The sequence below is a fragment of the Salvelinus sp. IW2-2015 genome, linkage group LG28, assembly GCF_002910315.2.
Source record: "Salvelinus sp. IW2-2015 linkage group LG28, ASM291031v2, whole genome shotgun sequence".
Taxonomy (NCBI): Eukaryota; Metazoa; Chordata; class Actinopteri; order Salmoniformes; family Salmonidae; genus Salvelinus; species Salvelinus sp. IW2-2015.
In genome coordinates this window covers 30011518-30035761 of record NC_036868.1, presented here as the reverse complement: position 1 = coordinate 30035761, position 24244 = coordinate 30011518, and the positions used below count along the sequence as shown (strand labels likewise).

The 24244-nt window shown below is 42.0% G+C and overlaps 1 protein-coding gene across 1 annotated transcript; it reads right to left on the bottom strand.

Annotated features, from left to right (window-relative positions):
• Window positions 1-1626: 1626 nt before the first annotated feature.
• LOC111954654 (ras-related protein Rab-32-like) lies at window positions 1627-24227 on the bottom strand. Its single transcript, XM_023974536.3, has 3 exons — window positions 23916-24227; window positions 10652-10929; window positions 1627-2447 (listed from the first exon to the last, which is right to left on the bottom strand). Exons 1-3 carry the CDS (start codon window positions 24127-24129, stop codon window positions 2298-2300), a joined length of 642 nt encoding a protein of 213 aa, XP_023830304.1. The 5' UTR covers window positions 24130-24227; the 3' UTR covers window positions 1627-2297.
• Between the last annotated feature and the right edge of the window lie 17 nt (window positions 24228-24244).

Below are 24244 nucleotides of genomic sequence, written 5' to 3'. Positions count from 1 at the left end.
CAGAGTCTTCACAAGGCTGACTGTTCTATTGATTCTGTTTCCTCGTGGCAGAGTCTGCACAGGGCTGACTGTTATATTGATTCTGTTTCCTCGTGGCAGAGTCTGCACGGGGCTGACTGTTATATTGATTCTGTTTCCTCGTGGCAGAGTCTGCACAGGGCTGACTGTTATATTGATTATGTTTCCTTGTGGCTGAGTCTGCACAAGGCTGACTGTTCTATTGATTCTGTTTCCTCGTGGCAGAGTGCACAAGGCTGACTGTTCTATTGATTCTGTTTCCTCGTGGCAGAGTCTGCACAAGGCTGACTGTTCTATGGATTCTGTTTCCTCGTGGCAGAGTCTGCACAAGGCTGACTGTTCAAGGCCCCATATATTGAGAATTATTTTTATATCAAATATCTTTCATAATGTAATAGCTTAATTTGAAACGAACAGATTGACGTGTCAATTGTTGTTTTATGTCAGTTTATAGACCTGATGCCAAGARATTGGGCCATCAAAAACCMGTTCCCAACTGACTTGAATTTGATATGGTGTTGCCATCAAACCTTCTGACTTTAAGTGAAACTGATGATTTTTTTTCYATTCACACTAATCATTTTAAGCCATTTATGATTTTTTAATGGGTGGCAGACAGACAAATTATTTAATCACATTCAGCCTTCTTTATAAAAGTCCACTTTATTTCAGCGGCTTTTAAACTGGCACTAATGGCTCAAATTGCATAGGCATACTTCCTTTTATTTCAGTCAAAATGAAGTCAGTAGAGACAAAGTGAATAGGCAGTAGTAGACATTGCTGCAATAGTCGACATGAGTGTGTGTCCTGGAGGCTAGTGTGACGTTGGTTTCTTCTCTGGTAATAATGGGGGCATGGGAGACCATGAGCTGCAGCATAGTCTGATGACTATCACACACACAGCCTCCCCTAAGTGGTACAGCATGGTCATGCCTGATACACATCAATAGCCCAAGGAATTATGTTGGGAAACATTTCATAATGTGAATTCCCATTTCTCTGATCGCATTTTCAGTTTCTCCTCACATGTTCAGCTCCAAGGCACTTAACCCTAATTGCTCCGGTAAATTGCTCTGGATAAGTGTGTCTGCTAAATGACTCAAATCTAAATGTGACACAAACACACACACATTCTTTCAATTCCACTCAATACAGACAATTAAATTGTGTCACGAATAAAGAATTAAGCCAAGACAACACAAAGTATTATCAATTAAAATGTTTATTATTTTTGGGTTTCAAAGTATATTTTCACATGTAAACTTAATAGACTCCGCACTGTGTTTAAAAAAATTATTTACACTTGCCTAGGATTCTCAACTGCTTGGGTAGAGGGAGGGTWCACTCCCCCGCCTAATGTACCTCACAGGGAATTGTACAGTACATGATCAAACACAAATGTTTWAAAAAAATTATACGCATCTTAGATGTACTCTTTCGTACTATTACTACGACATCAAGTCTCTCAGGGATTTCTCTCTGAGTTCCTATGGCACCTTCCTTCTATTTGTTCTTTCTTTCAAGATATTTTTTTTATTTTTTGGTCCGTGTGTGACTAGCATTGCCTAGAAGAACACTGGAAGATATTCCACAGATCGTGATAAAAAAAACACACATTATTTATGGCGCATCCTTAGTCCCAKCTTTGTTCAGGCCTTCAGCAAAAACTATGGAAAAAAGAGAACTCATGGCACCATTATGAAACAAGACGGTTACATGCGTAATTGTCAGTGGGCTGGGGTGTGCCGAGACACACTCCCTGGACAGTAGCCCTTCCGCAGGGTCATTGGACAGGGGGCATGGGTCCAGTGTAACGACAGCTTYGGTTGGATATGGGGTTCAGGGTCACGCCCTTCCAGAACAGCAGCTCGTTGTGATAGGAGATACAGAAGACGGCGGCTAAGGTTTGGAAGGGTGTTGAGGCGGTCGAGGGTTAATGGACATAGGGGAGGGGTGGGGCTAGGAGACCCAGTCCTTGACCTCTAGGCCCTTTGTGTGAGCTGGCCTGAGGTGCTATCCTGTTATAATCTCGACCCGGCACAGCCAGAAGAGGACTGGAACCAGAGCCTGGTTCCTCGCTACGTTTCTTTCTAGGTTCATTCCATTCTAGGGCGTTTTTTTTCTAGCCACCGTGCTTCTACYTCTGCATTGCTTGCTGTTTGGGGTTTTAGGCTGGGTTTCTGTATAGCACTTTGTGACATCGGCAGATGTAAAAAGGGCTTTATAAATACATTTGYTTGATTGATCCAGTGGGAGGAGGGGGGAAGGTGGATGCAGAGCTAGCAGCAGCCTGGCTTGATCTCAGCAGCCACTGTCTCCTGGTCGAGCTTGATGGGGTCTCCGTTGCTCTCCTCGTATGGSAGGCCCTTGTCGTTCAGCAGGATGTTCTCCACCAGGAACCGAGCTGCCTCGTCCACGTTGATGTTGTCCTGGGAAAAGGTTAAACAACAACAGGCTTAAGGTTAAAGGTCACATCAATTCAATATGAATACAGTTGCTGGGGATATTGGTTTAGGCAGTTACCTAATGAGGAGCAACATTGGTGAAACAGGTTTGGGCACATTCCATTTGTCACACAGAACAATAGTCTATYAAAAAAGATAAACCACTGGTATTTCATCCACCTCTCTCTTCTATGCAAGCACCAGAGGTTGTTTTATCCTCAGTTGTCAACTCAAGAGGACCTTTCCTATAGCCATGGCCCGTGACTAGGCTTCCAACATTTGCAGTCTGGCTAATATTCTTTCATGACTCCGCTAAAGCTCTTCAGACTACTTCATATAGGCAGCTGAGTGGCATCAGAGAGCGGACCTTGAAAACAGCAGCCATCCCTCATTTTGTCATTTCGCACCTCGGCAGCACAGCACAAAGCTGTCATCCCTCGTTTTGGAGAGGTTATGAATATTAATGTGTCTTCTCCAGGCCTCAACTGCTGCTATAAGACATTCACAAAGTGACACTTCAGAGAAACAGCCAGGGCACCTTGGGAGCAGTGAAACTCAGGGTGAGTGTATGACTGGACGACACAAGTGTCTCAAAGCTGCATCAAACAGAAATGAGGGGTCAAATAMGATGGCGCATGGCATCAAACACAAAGTCCAATTGTGAATGCAGATGAGATTTGAACTAAATTACTATTTGATAATAAACTGCTCTTTGTGTTGTGCTGTGAGGTRATTACTCCCACAGCAAACAGCTATAGGCTACATCATCATCAGACTTCTGGCATAGGAGGAATCTGGTGTGTGAACAAACAAGGAAATCTAAATCCAATTGAAGTCCAATCCAAATCTCTCAAGGAATGGATAAGGCCACATACACAGTGTACAAAACATTATGAACACCTGCTCTCACCATGAGACTGACCAGGTGAATCCAGGTGAAAGCCATCATCCCTTAAATGATGTCACTTGTTAAATCAACTTCAAAAATCAGTGTTGATGAATGGAAGGAGACAGGATAAGAAGSAGTTTTAAGTCTTGATACAATTGACACATGGATTGTGCACGTGTGCCATTCAGAGTGTGAACGGGCAAGACAAAAGATTTAAGTGCCTTTGAATGGGGTATGGTAGTAGGTGCCAGGCGCACCGGTTTGTGTTAAGAACTGCAACGCTGCTGTTTTTTTTTTTTTTAACACAACAGTTTCCCGTGTCTATCAAGAATGGTCCACSACCCATAGGACATCCAACTAGACACAACTGTGGGAAACATTGGAGTCGACATGGCCCAGCGTCCATGTGGAACGCTTTCGATACCTTGTAGAGTCCATGCCCTGATGAAATGAGGCTGTTCTGAGGGCAAAAGGGGGGTTACAACTCAATATTAGGAAGGTGTTGTTAATGTGTTGTGCACTCAGTGTATAATACACCCTTAACATATGGATTCCCATTCCACCCAGAGGAATGATGCAGGATTTCTATTACGCTCGCAGAGCTGTCCAACGGTCGATATTGAAAGTGACCTGTGACCTCTAGGGACTGTAGCCGGAGGTGTGCTTCTGAACGCTTGGCCACCCTTCACATGGTGATGCCCCCTAACCACACACACACACACACACACACACACACACACACACACACACACACACACACACCTCACGTGAGACGACATTTAGCATGGGTGTTTAGCAGTACAGCACTATGTCAATGAGTCAACTAGATTAAACCTGGATGGCTAATGTAGCCAATGCATTACTGAGCGTATGTGAAGTGAAGGGTGAGTATCTTGGGAAAAATGTAAAATTATATTGATTATGAGACTCAAATTTGTCTGGCTCGCTCACTTTGAATGTGCAAACTGGGTGTGTCTATGAATGTGGGGTGGTATATTTTGTCTTGGGTCTATTTTTCCTGGTTGCTACATCTGCTGTGTAGCTGGTCGGTTCCCGAGAGCCAAGCTGTTTTTTCATTATTCCTCAGTATATCAGAAAAATTAGGCCGGGTGAGAAAAACAGACCCAGTTGAGCTCCTCAGAGAGATTTTCATGTGTGTGTGAGAGAGAGAGATTTTCATGTGTGTGTGAGAGAGAGAGATTTTCATGTGTGTGAGAGAGAGAGAGATTTTCGTGTGTGTGAGAGAGAGACAAAGAGAGAGATATGTCCGTGTGTGTGAGAGAGAGCGACAGAGATTTTCATGTTAGAGTGAAAGAGAAAGCTAGAAGAGAAAAGAGGGGTACCGATAGAGAGAAAGAGGTAATGAGAGAGTGAGAAAGAGAAAGACAGTGAGAGCCGGAAGAAGAGAGTGATATTTTCCTTGAGTCTCATAGTTAAAGAGATGGTTGTCCAATTAAATGGTGCATAGGGCAGGGCAATATGACCAACATATCATAACACAATATTTAAAACAAAATMACGGTATATTTATGAATAATAACAATTCTAAATGTGTTTTATGAGTAGTGCATGACCCTAGGGTGGAAACGCATACATTCTAAGTGATTTCAATGAGTCTTTCACCATTCTGATTGTTTTATACTGTTCAATTCAACCTAAAATAATTTTCTGCATTTTCATACATTTCCTGCGGCACGATATGGGCAAACAATATAGGCCTTGTTTTTAACCAAATGTTGCAATTGCGATTTCACGATTTAGAGCACAACACTTCGGTGAACTGTTGGAATCATGGAAATAATAATTATTCCAAATCTATAGTTAGAATGTTATAGTGGGCACTTTCAATACAGTGTTGTTTGACATGACAATGAATGAAAATGCCATTGTGACAGGGTAGAAACCAAAGTGTTGATAAGTGTTTCCTAGGGGACCCTATAATCTTTGGACACATTGAACATTTTCTCTTAGCTACTTCATGTAGCTAACATATTCTTGCTTTGATTTACAAGATACTGTTACACAAACATGCTGATTTCGGTCTATACCATCACTGGTATTATCAGGACGTATAGCTAATTACATTTTCTCTGACTCAGTACATTTATTAGCTAGCTAGCGATTACCGGCTAACAATTAGCAGCTAACAGAATTTAGGCCCAACTTGCTAGGAAATGACAAACTAGCGGTTGGATGTAAGAAACTAATAGTGTAATTATAGAACACTAGTGGATTTATATTAAAAGGCAAAGTGAAAAAAYCATCGTTGTCATCAWCATTGTTGCATGTGCTGCATTCACCATGCAGATTGAACGCAAGTGTCTCGTGGTCGAGGAACAACAAATGCACTCATGGAGTGATAGGGGGCAGGGCTAGCTCTGTGTGGAAAGCGGCATGAGAGAGACAGATGACTCAAGTAAACTATTAAAATGGACATTACACATGGGATCTCACATTTAACAAACCAAACATTAAAATACTGTTAATATATATATATATATATATATATATATATATTAGGTCATGTAAAATCCCAAACTGGTCCGTGCATCAATATCGGTAGATCGTAAAATAGAGTATACTTCCCAGCCCTAGTGGTTCAGCACAAATTAAAACAGACATGTCTATAAAACACACGTGTCGTACTTGCGCACACACAGCTCCATGCCAACCATCTGAGTTACAGCCTCTAATGGAGTCATTTATCTCAGGAACATGTGCTGGTGCATGCTGGGTACTGGCACACCTTCTGTCACTCACATGAACTCACACACACACACACACACACACACACACACACACAGCTGCAAATGATGACAGAAAAGGAAGTTCAGCAGCAGGCACATTTTACATTTGACGAAGCCTGAGATTCCCTGGAGGCTCATGTTTGCCATTCTGTTCAACTGTTAGACAGAAGTGCTCACTGCATACAATCCCACAGAATAACACACACACGCACACACACACACACACCTCAAGGCTCTAAACAGACATATATAAAGTCTTTCCTCGCAATGTAGGTTATGAGGTTATCCTAGAAGAAATAACACAGGAAATCCCATGTGGCTCAGTTGGTAGAGCCCGGTCCTTGCAACGCCACGGTTGTGGGTTTGATTCCCAAGGGGGAACCGGTATGAAAACGTATGCACTCAAGTCGCTCCGGATAAGAGCGTCTGCTAAATTACGAAAATGTCAAATGAAACCAAGTTTTCAAAGCAGGGAACCTTCTACAGTACCTCAGTATTTGACCGTCAAGATGTTGCAACTATATGGATTGTGTCCCATGATTCAACACGTGAGAGCCTACTGTGTAATGAATGTATATGTACGAGGGTGGATTAGCCTGATTCTYCAAGAAGGAATTCACTCCTATAGCAGAGATGGGGCTAAAATAACTGCCACGCTTTCGGTTTCTAGTGGCACACTTAAGCTATAATCAATCAAAGGACATGTCTAAGCACCAACAGGTCTAACAGCTCAGGATTAGAGCTGGGAAACGCTGAGGGTATCATAACCTCAATGCTGATAGGGACACAGAGTGTGTGGGGTTCTAAAGGGTATCCCTGTGAGCTTTCCATGGGCTGGGGAATGGGGATGTCACTGAGATGTGGGTGAGTGTGCCATTATCCAACCAAAACTCTCAACTGTTGAAACACAACCTGCCCAAACACATTGAGTGAATGGTGCTAGTGTGTGGACATGGACACTGCAGGAGATCACGTGTGAGAGTTAACTGTAATTTCCGCAGGGACTAGAGGTGGCATCAGAATTGCAGTGACAAGCAGAAACTTAAAGAACTCCCGGTGAACTGAGACACACACACACAGTCCCCAGCTTCATGACAACAGGGCCCCGTTGACCTAATTTTCACATAGATCGGGAGCAATTTCCACACACACAATACTCACAGTGTGTGTTTGTGCKTACCAGGGCTTTCCCAGACTAAAAAAAAAATATTGGTCGACCGAGATTCATCCTGTTCTTTTGACCAATCGACCAAATGTTGAAGCTTATTTTTCCATATATAGACAGATAGACCCTATGTGTTTAAGAAAATCAACTAAATATGCACTGAGCTTGTCTGATTCTTTATGCACACTGTTTGATTAAATAATTAAGACACACAAATGACTCATTGGTAACAGCGCGATTTTCACACAGTAAGTGCATGTGTGACTGGTGAACGTTGTCTCGCTCTCCTCCCAACTGCAGRGAGAAAGCACCACAGCAAGTGTTTATTAAATAAGTGTACCAGAGAGTCTGTTCTAACGACGAAAAAAAAATATATATACACACAGTTGAAGTAGGAAGATTACATACACCATAGCCAAATACACCTTAGCCAAATACAGTTGAAGTCGGAAGTTTAGTTTACATACACTTAGGTTGGAGTCATTAAAACTTGTTTTTCAACCACTCCACAAATTTCTTGTAAACGAACTATAGTTTTGGAAAGTCAGTTACGACATTACTGTGTGCATGACACAAGTCATTTTTCCAACAATTGTTTACAGACAGATTATTTCACTTATAATTCACTGTATCACAATTCCAGTGGGTCAGACGTTTACATACACTAAGTTGACTGTGCCTTTAAACAGATTGGAAAATTCCAGAAAATAATGTCATGGCTTCAGAAGCCTTCTGAAAGTAGGCTAATTGACATCATTTGAGTCAGATGGAGGTTACCTGTGGATGTATTTCAAGACCTACCTTCAAATTCAGTGCCTCTTTGCTTGACATCATGGGAAAATCAAAGACCTCAGAAAAAAAAAAGTCTGGTTCATCCTTGGGAGCAATTACCAAACGCCTGAAAGGTACCACGTTCATCTGTACAAACAATAGTACGCAAGTACAAACACCATGGGATCACGCAGATGTCATACAGCAAAGGACCTTGTGAAGATGCTGGAGGAAACAGGTACAAAAGTATCTCTATCCACAGTAAAACGAGTCCTATACGACATAACCTGAAAGGCCGCTCAGCAAGGAAGAAGCCACTGCTCCAAAACCACCATTAAAAAAAACAGACTATGGTTTGCAACTGCACATGGGACAAATATCGTACTTTTTGGAGAAATGTCCTCTGGTCTGATGAAACAAAAATAGAACTGTTTGGCCATAATGACCATCGTTATGTTTGGAGGAAAAAGGGGAGGCTTGCAAGCCGGAGAACACCATCCCAACCGTGAAGCACGGGGTGGCAGCATCATGTTGTGGGGGTGCTTTGCTCCAGGAGACTGGTGCATTTCACAAAATAGATGGCATCACGAGGGAGGAAAACATGTGGATATATTGAAGCAACATATCAAGACATCAGTCAGGAAGTTAAAGCTTGGTCGCAAATGGGTCTTCCAAATGGACAATGACCCCAAGCATACTTCCAAAGTTGTGGCAAAATGGCTTAAGGACAACAAAGTCAAGGTATTGGAGTGGCCATCACAAAGCCCTGACCTCAATCCCATATAAAATCTGTGGGCAGAACTGAAAAAGCGTGTGCGAGCAGGAGGCCTACAAACCTGACTCAGTTACACCAGCTCTGTCAGGAGGAATGGGCCCAAAATTAACCCAACTTATTGTGGGAAGCTTGTGGAAGGCTACCCGAAACGTTTGACCCAAGTTAAACAATTTAAAGGCAATGCTACAAATTCTAATTGGAGTGTATGTAAACTTCTGACACACTGGGAATGTTAAAAGATGAAATAAATAATTCTCTCTACTATTATTCTGACATTTCACATTCTTAAAATAAAGTGGTGATCCTAACTGATCTAAGACGGGGATTTTTACTAGGATGAAATGGAATTGGGAAAAACTGAGTTTAAATGTATTTGGCTAAGGTGAATGTAAACTTCTGACTTCAACTGTATATATGGATGACTTATAAAGCCAGGCCCATTTAATAGTTGGGCTATTGATTATAGACCTAATTAAGATGGCGTCGACCAACAGCCTATCGACCAAACAATCGATCAGTCCACTAATATGGGGTAAACTCTAGTGCATACGTATTGTAATACATATTCCTGTGGTGTCTCTCTATGAAACATAACTGCCACTTAAAACGAGATTCAGTGCCGCAGGAGGTAAGGGTGATGAAGCACCCCCTGAAAAATCTGAATACAAAAAAAATATATATATATATTTTGTACTTTCATTCTGATTTTTTTTTTAAACAACAAAAAAACAGAAGTAGTGCACTGGGCCTTTAATAATCCTGTATAAGCGGACTGATATAGTCGTCTGCAGCGCGGGCAAATCCACCCCCCGTTGAAAAAATTTATTCGCAGCACCCCACCTCCAAACTACTTCKCACAGCTATGATCCCTAATATTATAAATGTCATTCAGAATTTCTCGCTAAAGACCTCACCTAYCAAACTCCAATAAAAGCTCAAAACTGTTCAACAAAAAGAGCCCGTAAACAAAGCAGAGTGTTTTCAGATGAGGATAYGCATTCAATTGAAGGCATTTTAACATATCTTGGAATGGAAATGAAGACAGCAGCCGTTATCGTTGTGATTGTGACCCTGGCTGGAATTGCTTGACTAGCATGCTTCTGTCTCACCTAACGAATAGTCCCCCGAGTGACACAGAGGGATGTGCTTGTGTTTTCCCACTCTGCTTTTTTTCAACAACACAGCACAAATAATTGGATTTCGCAGCACGAGGAGCACTGCTAACTAAGGTTCTGATTTAACTCCCCCAAGTCAGGCCTTAACACTTTTATTACATTACCTTTTCATGCTATTTTTGCCCMCGTTTTGATTTCCATTCATTAATCTATTAATCTGTTTGACGTTGCGCAAAAAAAACGACCAGAAAAACAGAATGTAACGTGTGAAATGTGATTTAAAAATCGGTAAGCCGTGGTGAATCAACCATGCAACTAGACCTGAAAGCACCGGTTTATCCTTAATACGCTGAGGTATGTCAGCCATCTTAAACATGTGGCTTAAAATTGGCAATTTCATGCTACTCTGAGCTGATCTGATTAACAGAGCAAAATGTTTGTCATTGTCTGTTGACAATCCAAGTGTTTTTTTTWATATTTACTGAAAAGCAACCTGTAAAACATTKGGAAATAACTTTACAAACAAAAACCTAAATTTACCTTCAGTTCAAGCCGATACAAAAGCCTAATGCACACACTAACTATACTATTATCTGTAGTATGGTTGCAGCTAATGCTTTATGATTAGGGGAGAGCGAATAGCAAAACAGCAAAAGCTACACGCTGTTATAGTCTTATGGTGTAGGCCTAGCGTATGTGTGTGTGTGTGTGTCTGTCTCTCTCTCACCATGGCCGAGGTCTCGAACCAGCCCAGGAAGCCAGTCTCTTTACAGAAGTTGTCCATGAGGGAAGTGTTTTTGGAGCTCTCTTTCTTCTGGTCACACTTATTGGCAAGCAGCACCGAGGGTATAGGGRTCCCATTGGCCAGTTTCACCTTGCTGTCCAAGTCGTGCTTCCATTTGGACACTGCCTCGAAAGTGGAGCCCCTCGTCACGTCAAACACCACGAATGCCCCCACCGCCTCCTTGTAGTACACCCGCGTCATGTTRCCGAATCGCTCCTGACCTGAATGGGGGACATGAAAGGAATGTGATCCGTAACTCAATGGCACAGTACACAATGCAACCTCGTAGGTCTAGTAGTATCTATGGAGTTAGTAAACAGAATGCGGTTGGTTGAAATGCTCAATGTAGATATTCAGCTACTGCCCAAAAGTAACACATCAGCCAGGGTCCAAGGAAAAACAACACATCTTGATGTACAAAACATTGAAGTAGGCCTATWGGAGAGGGGTGACCGCAAGTACGCCTTTGAGTGTTGCTAATGAGACATCAAAGCAGGGCCCTCCGTACTCACACAGGCAGACCTGTGAGAGGATATTCCACTGGTTCCTATAAGCCAGGGCAGTGAGCACACCACAACAAGGACCGGCCCCGATATTACTCCAGAAAATATCTCACCAGACTCACATTTGAGACAATTAAAAAGGTGCCAGTTTTGGGGAGAATTAGCCCAGTTTACCAATAATGATTTAGACATGGATATCAAACTGAGTGAGGGTTCTCAACAGTGTTTCACAAAGGCAAAAGTCTCTCAGTCAAAGAGAAGTCTTAATAGTCTTGATGCAGCATTTAAAGTGTAAGAGTGGTATTTTTTTCCCTTCATTGTGGTTCCCCTTCCCCACCAAATATGATGAAAACGGATCTTGACCCACTTTTTCCTCACTCTAATCCAAAAAGACAAGCCTAGAAAGAAATCTGCCTCCTCGATAATGAACCCATTCTCTCTAGAAATCTCGAGTGATGCTTTGAAGTCAAAGCAAGGGGAATTACCACTGAGATCTGGGGTGCCACTTTCAACTAAAAATGTTGTTACCAAATCGATAACGGAATCCCCCCCCCCAAAAAAACTGAATTTCGGCAATTGAATTGTCTAGGACGGGAAATTATAGTCGTCACAAACCACAGTTGGGTTCACAAGTTTGGACAGTGCAGAACAGCACAACACGGAAAAGTAGAGTATAGTTCATTACAGTACAAAACAGAGTAAACGTAGAGTTCAGTACAGTACATAGTAGAGGACACTAGAGTTGAGAATAATACAATGTACTCCACTGTACTGTACTCTGAGCTTTACTGTGCTGTACTTTGATGCCCAAACTTCTGAAACATAGAAGTCTATGCTAGGTTCAGATTTGGTCCGGTCCAACCAAATATGGTCTTGTTTGGGGTAAGAGCTCATTAGAATAATAGCCAGTGAGTAGGATAKTAGAATAATACCCAAAGATGCAAAGGAGGATATTGTATATTTATACCTTTGTGTACCTATTTAGGTTACATCACCATGAAGAGAATGACATTCATATTATTATCTGTGTAGGACAGATCAGGGACCCATGATGAAATTCCGTTACCGCGATTRCGTTACCGGGTGTAAATCCACTCACTTACTGTAATTCAATAACCAAAAGAGATTCTTTCAAAGTCAATGTGTRATATCATAGCTGAGCCCCCATTCTTTCTGCATACATCGTTGAGTTTTTGGAAAACGTGACACAAAAAACTGAGGGAGATGTTACCAACATTATATTACCAAACTTTGCATCTGCATTCTAACYGATGTGTTTTTGTKAAATGTTRTGTGTAAATTGTTAAAAGTACAGTAGTACTTGTGCATAGAGTCGTACGGTTTGTTAAACTTTGAAATCAATGGTTTTCATTTACAACTGCGACCTGGCCAAGATAAAGCAAAGCAGTGCGACAAAAACAACAGAGTTACACATAAACAAAACGTAGTCAATAACACAATCGAAAAATCTATCATCTATACATGATGTCAAACGGCAGCCAAGCATCATTTATCATGTCACCTGAATAAGATCCTCGATATTAAATGAAAAGGAGCATCAAGCTCATCACTGCAGTTTTGCCCCCCTGTGAAAAACATCATAACTTATTTCATCTGTAGCCTAATAAAAACGCCATGCTTCCCCGAGTCATAGTAGGAGACTACAGAACATATCGATATGATGGTTATTATATCAATATTTGCGTAAAAAAGGCATTTCCACCACCATTTATCGCATAATTAATTTTACCGACAACTAAACATCCCACCGTCTAATGTATTTTTGAKTGGAACATTTACCGACAAATTTGCTGTTTTCCATCGGGTATGACATTTTTTATCAAACATGTACTTTACTCGCATAAAAAAGGTTGGATGGAAACCTGCTTACTGATATTGAACCGCCAAACAAGTGCCTGTTGCATTGATTAAGAATTCGCACAGATAGTCAATAATACGAGGATGAGGGTCCAATGCTCAATGTCGACTGAAGCTTGCAGATCAAAATCCTATCTAAAATCACCCATTCTGTTCCTTCCTTAKTTTCAACGTATACCTCAAATACAACTAAAACTGCAAATTCTATTTGACAAGTTAAATAGAATGGGTATCYTGCTTTAAAYCATTTCATCTGTATGTCTGGCAATRTGGTGGGAAAATTCCAACACAATTGACCCGAACAATTTTACATTTCCCTGAAAGGTCCATTGAATTACAGTAATGAGCACTGMACAAAAACCTTGAGAGGAACCAGATTCTGGTGGAGCCCCATCTTCCAAAAATAATTCCCAGGACAAGAGTTTATAGAACCTTCAAGACTGCTGATGTCAAGCAACCAGTGAGTGACTGTTCGCAGAGGCGTATCTCAATTAAGGTGAATCTTTAGGTCGGAGGTTCAATGGGAAGACCCCTGGCTGGGATCACACCCAGCCAGCCAGCCAGGCTTCTAGACCATCACTTCAGTTTTCCACTGAAAGGGTTTCAGTTACAACAGAAATGGATGTGGTTACAGCACACTTCATCCAATTAAATATAACTAATTAGGAGTAGCTCACCTCACATTACAGCACCGGTATGCACTGCAGCCAAGTTAAACACGGAATACAGAGAGCAGTTTCAGGAACTTTGATGGCAGTTTTTCCCCCTGAAGGTATACTTCATTATAGGTACTTTACCCAGCCATGTATGGAAACTGAGCGGCTCGTTGCAGTGCGGCTGTAGGCGAGGGAGTGAATACACTGAGGAGCCTACAGACCTGCTCAGTAATTGCTCCTAATTGAGGGTCTAAATTTAGTCGGTTTAACCCCAGGTGAATTCACTGGGGACACGGCACAGTAGGAAGGAGAGACGATCGGTTGAAATAAGGRTTTCATTTCCAGGCCTTTTGGTGCCCAGAGATTCATTAGAAGAAGTCTTAGAAGAAATAAAAAACCCTGAAAAAAGAACCTGACTTTAAAATGTTTCCCAGACATATTTCTTGGCTTTCAATCAACAGGCTCCACACAGAAACACTTAAGGCTCAGGCTCAGTCTGACATTTGCGGGAAAATGGTTTCCAGTATGAATCGAATGAACTGGGTAGTCAATGGAGTCAAATATTGACAGAACAAGTGCTCGGATATTTTCAAAATGTCAGCTGTTTGTTGATGAGAGACGAAAGAGGAATGGTAAATGAAGATTTTCTGAAAAATCTTCTGAGGACAACACATTGAGTGGCGTTCACAAAGCTGAAAACCACATTAGTCTGAATACAGTGAATAAATAGAGAGACACAAGGCCAGTTGCAGGGAACATTATCCAGTTATGAGTTTCATAACATCGTAATTGATTTCTGCACAGTGGTGAGAAGAGGAAGAAAGATGAAGTGAGCTTAGAGAGTTTCACTCCCTGGTCCTCACTCCCAACCTGGAAACAGGTTCGCATACTGTACATACCGAACTTTAAAAAGTATGTTTTCACTATAAATCAACACGATGCCGGCAAAACTYAGGTTGTTGTCGGTCCATTTCCGGCATGGGCCACACGTACTGGTTATGTTGACAATGACATGAATTCTGGAGTTACTCTGGATAGGAGCATCCTTGTGGTAATGAAACTAATAAGTAGCTCGGCTATTAGGTTGRGTTAGCCAATGATTTCACCTGTAGACATAATAAGCTCCGATGTATTGGAAGCCATTGGAAATTGATCTCTTCACTGACATCCTAAAATAAGATGGTGAGCTTAGGGCTGAATATTCAGTGCTACTCAGATGGTGTGTGGTCGATAAGTGAGCGTTGCTATGCTGTAGGAGTAGCCCTCACCTTCCCAGGGGAAACAGAATGAGTCGAAACGCTTCTTAGGCTGCGTCTAACACAGGCAGCTCAATTCTGATATTTTCCCCCACTAATTAGTCTTTTGACCAATCACGTCAGATCTTTTCACATCAGATATTTTTCAGAGCTGATCTGAATGGTCAAAATACCAATTAGTGAGAGAAAAAAAGACGTGTAAACACAGCCATAGAGATTGATTAAATGGATCAATTAGCCCAGTACACACACACACACACACACATATTACCGTGCACACAGGCACACACAGGCATGTGTACAGCATAGTGATGATTGTGGTTTGTGCTGAGATGTTCGGCCATTAGAGCCATGATGAGGTTCAATGGTTAGACAACAGACGGCTTGTTATCTATTCTACTGTAACTTCCAAGGCAGTCTCGAAAGAAGGTCTAACCCCCGATGGCACAACCTCGATGTAGGCAGCGATTCAACATTGTTAAGGAAGAACAGGATAACACAGTGAGCTTATGGGGAGAAATACGAGTCATGTGCTGTAATTGAGAAATTCTGTAACCTAATTAGCATTCCMACGAAGGGTATGAGTGTCTCACGGTGCAGGCTACCGTAATGAGCCGGAGACTGTAACGACAATAAGGAGTCAGGACAGGTTGGCCATTTACGGGTAAACATGGTTTGTTTTTGTGTGTGAGATTCTCATATCCTTTTCTAATCACTTCCTGAAGTGGAATGCCAAGTCTGTAAAACTAGAATATTTACAAAAACAAAAACTGGGAGGAGAGACGATCATTAGGGAATTCCAGTACATTTACAACTTGGCTTTCCACATTATTAATATAAAACCCCAAACAAAATAAAATAGGAAGTATTGCTTAAGACCCTGTGAGACCACTATCAATGAACTGTAGGCAATGTTACTCCAAGTAACTTACCAATGACTTTCATTGAATATATTTTAAATGCCTTTAGTGTACAGCGATCCATATTGCTATTCCGAGAGGGAAAGTCATCTTTTCTACAGATACATAATGGTTAGGGTGTCCATCTCTCCTCCCCTTGATCCTTGTGGGAGTTGTCTATGAAAGTGGGAAGAACAGATGGAAACACTGAGAAAAGAGAGAAACTCTTCATCATCCCGTGCCCTAGCAACCCGAGTTTCCTCTACGGTCTCTGTCGAGATGCTATCTGTGGGTGYGTTGCCATGGAAACTATCCAAGCTAGACGTGGCAGCGGCAACGYAGGCACTGGCAGTCTCACCAGTCGGTTGTTAAGAGGCTTAGGGCTGTGAACCAACCTCCACAGAAGTCCACAGAAATGCTGGCCTAACGTTTCTCTGGCGGAGATACAGTAAATATGGTGGTCATTACGAGACAGCTAGGGCCAATAGAAGTTTGCATCATGCAGAMTGAGTGGCAAAGGAGAATCTGGAAAACAAAGAATATGAACATTGCCACATAATCAAATACTCTAAAAGGGTATTGATGGACCCTTGATGGACTATCCCCAATCTTCCTCTGTTTCACCCCTTCCCCCATTATTGATTTCCTTTCTTACCTCCCCCTCTAGAGAAACAGTGAGGTAGGTGGCCCTTCTCTCAGGATGTCTAAATCCTTGGCAAAAGGTGCTGGCTTACTTACTCCACTACCACCCCATGGTTGTAATCATCCTGTCCATGGCTCAGACAAGCCCAGATGAGGGCAGCTATTCTGGACCAGAGGGGGCGGGCGAGGCCCAGGCCTCACGCTGACTTCCAACGTACATCCATTTTTCCACTAGGCCCTGATTACTATCATTCCACCCGAGATTGTAATCATTATGGGCGAGTAAGGACGACATTGCCTCAACGTTGGTTGGTCCTTATCGTTGCCATGAGGACAAGCCCACCCACTTATTCTGCACGATTAAAAAAGGCTTAAAGAAGAACTGAACTCGAGAACCAACTTCTCGTTGAAAACGGCATATGTGACATCGATATTAGTCAGAAACAATTATTCCAGTGACAAAATTGACTAAATGTGCAAGTAGGTACATTTTGGTCATAAAGTCAGTATCTTCCAAAACTTWGTTTTGTGAGATTTAAATACAAGAGTTTGTCAGGACTTGAGGGCTGGATTTTGATTTRGACAATGCCCACTAATACAGGATAAACAGCTGCGGTGGATGCACTCCAATCATACCACAGGACACACTGACAGTGAGAACAACCTGCCCAGCAGATCAGATTTCATAAAACCAGTGCTTAATCTGAGCCAGATCCTGCACCTTTTAGTTTTGGACTGTTTCCTTCCGGAACCTATTTGCCACGATCTGGTACCTATCGTGTAAAAAAATAAAATATCTTCACTGTTTGTAAAAATTCAAATAAAAGCGAGTTAATTCGAGTTGCCTCCTCTGTAATTCTCCTGCCACCTCAAAAAACGTCATGTGAAAACGTGCTGGACATTCTATGAATTGATTCATTTTGGGCTGGCCCGAGTTGATGGTTTGCGCAACATTGTATCCTCGGGACCAACGCGTGTGCCTGTGTCTCTCACAGAACMAGAATGGGATTCACTTCCTAGGATTTCTCTTCCACTCTGTGCTCTGATAAACACGAGCCTCCGACTCAGCGTTACACTTCATGTACTGACATAGAATCACATCCCGCGGGACGGGTGCTGGAGGTGCTGCAGCATCCCTGACAAATTGAAATAAATGTGCCAAAGTTACAGAATTACCGCTGTCTGTTCAGAAATAATTCACAATACTACACTAGGAGTAAGCCTATATTTTAGCCACAGAAGATCAATAGCTTTTTTTTTTTTTCATTTTTAAATGCCAAGCTGTGGATTGTTAAGCCCGATCACAAGGCATAGCCGACAGTCGGGAACGTGCGGCAAATCTGTCAGTGAACAGCATTCAGCCTAAACAGGCCTTTTGCAATATTTCAAATACAATCGTGGGAAAACACAGGTTGGAAAGCAAATGGCTCCTGCTAAAAAGAGAATTCTCTAAATCAGTCTGTAGACTACCAACATATGTCATCAACTTCCAAATAGTCGAACAGCATCGCCGGTAAGTGAGTTTCACATCATTGGTTGAGTCAATGTAACTGGAAAGCATTTTTAGGACTATAATTTCCTCCTCATATCGTATCCTACAATATGTGCCTCCACACACCTAGGCTATTGATGGATTCAAGACATGGTCGTTTTTATTGATCTCAGAATCGGTTTGTCAGTGTCAAAGTAGCCTGTCATTTCGATCACTTTGTGCGTGACTAAAAAAGATTCAGCTAAAGTCTCCAGTCGTGTAAAATGACACAGAATGGCATGAAATGTGTTATAAAAAGGCAGCATTTTTCCCYGACCCTAGGCTGCAAAAAAAATTCTCCATGTGTGCAACTTCTGCAAGCAACTCCATTCTACTGCTCTATGCCACTATGGAAATGTGATGCAATTCTTTATTTTAAAGATTTTCCGGTACCTAAGAGCCCCCAGGTAGCCCCCCTCTCACGCTCCCTTTTTGTTCCGGCACCTCCTAACAGACTGCATAAGACAACATGTTACACATTGTTTTACTTGAGAAATACTGCACCTAAAACATTATAGCTAGATGTCAAATGGCGTGAGTAAAACCTGCATTAAAAATGCATTTTAATGACAGATTTCTTCTCTTAGATTCATTCTGATTATTTTCAGGAAGTGATATTGGCTTTGTTCCTATTGTGTCTCATGGGGTGACAAATATCAGTAACTGCCACATCGAACCACATAACAGAAAAACACATGCAAAATCTTTAAAGACTGGTCTTAATGACTTGGCAATACACCTCTCACTTTCTGTCTGTTTCACTCCATTATTCCTTCTCTTCTCTGACTCCTTGTCATCCTCACCGTCTCCAGCCTTGGTGTACAGGTGTGAATGATGAGTGTATCTGTGTGTGGGAGGGTGTGTGTATATTGTGTGTCATCCCCCTGTGGGTGTGAGAGTGTGTGTTTTCTCTCACAGCGTCTCTAGCAATGACATCAGTAAATGTGAATGAGGAACTGTGTGTTTGTGTGTTTTGCCCTCACAGCTCCTCTGGTAGAGTGCAATCCGGCTGTGAGAGACACTGTACCAGAGGAGGCTGGTGGGATGAGTTACAGGAGGACGGGCTCATTGTAATGGCTGGAATAGAATMAATGGTATCAAACACATTCAACATATGAAAGCCACGTTTCCCTCCGTTCCATTTTTTACAACGAGCCAGTCCTCCTATAGCTCCCCACACCAGCCTCCCCTGCACTGTACCATACCCACGTCGGTGTGTATCTCAACGCTGTCCCACTCTCTCTCTCTCTCTGGGGTTACCGATCAGAGCTAGTGACAGACATGCAGGTTGTTGTGGTCTCAGCACCACCAGTGTGTGATGAGACCACCATCAATCAGCAGTCCTCTTTCAACAGTCTTGGTGAAAACTGCCTGTCCTGTCGGTCTCTGCCTGTCTGCCACCAAAATGTGTGAGACTTGGCTTTTCAGAGGGGTTTTGCAGTTCTCTAYTCCTATATCTGGCTTCAAATTCAACCTCATTCATAGTGGATTCAACATACTTCACGACAGCTATACCGTGCATGTCCTGGCCCCAATCGCACAACCTCATGATTGGATATGAAGCCTCACAGACACACATAAACACGACCCTTTTAATCTCTTAAAACTCAAATCACAGAGCCCTTACTCAAGGCCCTGACTAACTGCTGGCTAATGACTAACTTGTAGTCTCTTTCTCAGCTGGCATGCGTATGATAGGGAGTCAACTGTGTGGAGGATCCTCAGAGGAAGAAGGGGAGGACCATCCTCCTCAGTAAATTTCATAAAAATAAGAATAGTTAAACATTAAAAGATTATCCTTTTTAAATAAAASMATACTAAATATATTCGCGTCACCAAATAACTGATTACAGTAGCCTCAAATAATGTTTAACAGTAGCCTCAACAGCACTCTATAGGGTAAAACCATGGTGGACAGCTAGTTTCCWTCCTCCTCTGGGTACATTGACTTGAATACAAAACCTAGGAGGCTCGTGGTTCTSACCCCCTTCCATAGACTTACAAAGTAATGACGACAACTTCCGGAGGACATCCTCCAACCTATCCATCAGAGCTCTTGTAGAATGAACTGACACATTGTCCACCCAATCAAAGGATCAGCATAAGCTACAGCTAGCTAGCACTGAATAATTGACCCAAAGAGAGAGAAAGACAAGATAATGTCTTAAAACAATTAAGGAGAAGCAAGAGAGATAGCTGGCTATGTTTCATAGTATTTTTCTTTATCACTTTCACTTACAGTTGAAGTCAGAAGTTTACATACACTTAGGTTGGAGTCATTAAAACTTGTTTTTCCAACCACTCCACAAATTTCTTGTTAACAAACTATAGTTTTGGAAAGTCGGTTGGGACATCTACTTTGTGCGTGACACAAGTAATTTTTCCAGCAATTGTTTACAGACAGATTATTTCACTTATAATTCACTGTATCACAATTCCAGCGGGTCAGAAGTTTCTATTTAGCTAGCTTGCTGTTGCTAGCTAATTTGTCCTGGGCTATAAACATTAAGTTGTCATTTTACCTGAAATGCACAAGGTCCTCTACTCCGACAATTAATCCACACATAAAACGGTCAACCAAAGAATTTCTAGTCATCTCTCCTCCTTCTAGGCTTTTCTTCTCTTGACTTTATGTTGCGATTGGCAACTTTCATAAATTAGGTGCATTACGGCCACCGACCTTGTTCGTCTTTCAGTCACCCACGTGGGTATAACCAATGAGGAGATGGCACGTGGGTAACTGCTTCTATAAACCAATGAGGAGATGGGAGAGACAAGACTTGCAGCTCGATCTGTGTCACAAGTAGAACTGACTTCTGTTTAGCCCTTGGCAAGGCAGACGCTTGTTGGTGCAATAATGTAATAATAATATTTTGCAACGCTGCCACGCAACACGAGCAGTGTAGTCATCCTGTTTAGTTGACTGAGCCTTTAACAGCTTGGAAAATTCCAGAAAATTATGTCATGGCTTTAGAAGCTTCTGATAGGCTAATTGACATAATTTGTAGTCAATTGGAGTGTACCTGTGGATGTATTTCAAGGCCTACCTTCAAACTCAGTTGCCTCTTTTGCTTGACATCATGGGAAAATCAAAAGAAATCAGCCAAGACCTCAGATTTTTTTTTTTGAGACCTCCACAAGTCTGTTTCATCCAATAGTACGCAAGTATAAAACACCATGGGACCACGCAGCCGTCATACCGCTCAGGAAGGAGACGCGTTCTGTCTCCTAGAGATGAACGTACTTTTGTGCGAAAAGTGCAAATCAATCCCAAAACAACAGCAAAGTACCTTGTGAAGATGCTGGAGGAAACAGGTACAAATGTATCTATATCCACAGTAAAACAAGTCCTATATCGACATAACCTGAAAGGCCGCTCAGCAAGGAAGAAGCCACTGCTCCAAAAAACGCCATAAAAAAAGCCAGACTGCGGTTTGCAACTGCACATGGACAAGATCGTACTTTTTGGAGAAATATCCTCTGGTCTGATGAAACAAAAATAGAACTGTTGGCCATAATGACTATCGTTATGTTTGGAGGGAAAAGGGGAGGCTTGTAAGCCGAAGAACACCATCCCAACCGTGAAGCACAGGGTGGCAGCATCATGTTGTGGGGTGCTTTGCAGCAGGAGGGACTGGTGCACTTCACAAAATAGAGTGCATTATGATGAGTGAAAATTATGTGGATATATTGAAGCTACATCTCAGACATCAGTCAGGAAGTTAAAGCTTGTGTCGGAAATGGATCTTCCAAATGGACAATGACCCCAAGCATACTTCCAAAGTTGTGGCAAAATGGCTTAAGGACAACAAAGTAAAGGTATTGGAGTGGCCATCACAAAGCCCTGACCTCAAACCTATAGAAAAGTGTGGGCAGAACTGCATGTGCGAGCAAAGAGGTTTACCTAAGTTACACAATTGCTCTGATTGTGCTCCCTTAAAGGTCCTATACTTCCCTGCCACCAACTTAGTGGACACGTTATCGCTTTGTCAGGAGGGGTCAATTGTCAGGAGGAATGGGTCAAAATTCACCCAACTTATTGTGGGAAGCTCGTAGAAGGCTACCCAAAATGTTTGACCCAAGTTAAACAATTTAAAGGCAATGCTACCAAATACTAATTGAGTGAATGTAAACTGCTGACCCACTGGGAATGTGATGAAATAAATAAAAGCTGAAATAAATAATTCTCTATTATTATTCTGACATTTCACATTCTTAAAATAAAGTGGTGATCCTAACTGACCTAAGACAGGGAATTTTTACTAGGTTTAAATGTCAGCAACTGTGAAAAACTGAGTTTAAATGTAATTGGCTAAGGTGTATGTAAACTTCTGACTTCAACTTTAGCTWGCGAATGCAGCTAGCTAGTTTAGCCTACGCAAACACAAATCCAATCAAATTTTGGCTCAAACAGAGAAGGTTGCTATGTTGGCTATGGCTATCGAACACTGGCACTCTTCCAAGTCAAGGTAAGCTTTTGGTTTTGTTAATATATTGCCACCGGGCCCCGCCGGTGTAACAGCTAAACTGCTTGCTAACTCTACTGCATCATTGTAGCGGGTTTACCAACGCATTCGTTCTATTAGCTATGTTGACTATGGCGTTAGCTAATGTGGTGACAACGATGTAGACTGTGTGTAGTGGTTATCGGTTATGATATGATATGAAGGTTTGGGTTGGAAAGGTTTTTGTGCCTGGTCACAGACAGCTGACATGTTGTGCACTGAAGTCTTCAAGCAAAGGGAAAAGGTGAGAGGAGAGCACGTAGATGCAATATATAATTACGCAATGAGCAAAATGATCATGCTGTTTGTATGTGGCTGCTATGAAAGTGAACTGTGTTTGAGTGTGATCAAGGGTGTACTGTAGGCTACTCATTCCACCGATTCTGTTGATAAACGTTTCTTAAAACGGAACGGGATAAACATARCTGAATTTGTCCAATAGGAACTCTCGTTTGCAATTGTTGGACTAATGATTACACCCTAGATCAGCTAGATGCAGAAAAGAGAGTGCAAGGCGATATTGYATGTGTCACTGTCTGTCACCTTGATTGKTCAAATMTCTCTTCAAATGTGCACCTATYTTGTAAACTTTCAATTCATAGGCTAGGTTGTAGCAACATCATGATGGGTATAGGGAAAATGAGAGCATTAATGTAGTAGCCTAAACCTATCGATGTTACATTGAGCTGGGTGAATGGAATATGAATGAGTCATCCAATATGCTGTAGTAGAAAGACAATGCTCATAAAAAATACCATCACCGACCAGCGACGGGCTGGCAAGCATGACTTAGTTTGGAAAACATCCCACAAACTAGATTGTAGGCTATTATTGAGAGACAGTAGGGCAGGCGTTCTTTCTGGTCTGGCATAACCAACTAACTCAACATGTAGGGATGAGATGCCAATGACAATGGACTGACGTTCGATTCTCGACAGACTCACTTCCCACGGGGCGGGTGATCGAGCGACCCCCACATTACCTACATTGTTTTATGTTGGTTACCCTGATCATAACACCGGGGGAAACAACAGACCAAACCGGTATTTTCACATAAATATGCACGTGCCCCTGTGTACATAGTATGAAGCCCACGTATGTAAAAAAATATATATATACATAATTACTATTGTGCTAACAACATTATTTGCTGTGCAGTCGCGTAAACACGTGTGTAATTCAAAGCTTCCCCTCTAGAATTGCYCAGTCACCACACTCGAGCACTTTTCAGAAAGTGGACAGGCTACTTTCACCAAACAATGCATAGCATAGGGTAAGCCCATTTGTAGCATCTCAATAGTCTTGATATATAGAAAATGTGCATCCATCTGTCTTACCTGCGATATCCCATAGTTGTAACCTCACCAGCGTGTTGCTGTCCCAGTTGATAACTTTGAGCGCAAAATCGACCCCAATAGTCGCTCTGTAGTGTTGGGAGAATAACTGATGGACGTATCTTTTGATGATGCTGGTTTTCCCCACACCTAACTCTCCGATGACAAGGACTTTAAACAAGTATTCCTTGCACTCCGATACCGATCCGCCTGCCATAGTCTGAAAGTCCGAATGACTTTCTCAAATTCAACACCTTGTTTTTCTCTCACACGATGAGGCAATGGGAAACTGTTTCTGTGCTGTTTGGAAATATGGTAACTAACTACATTAG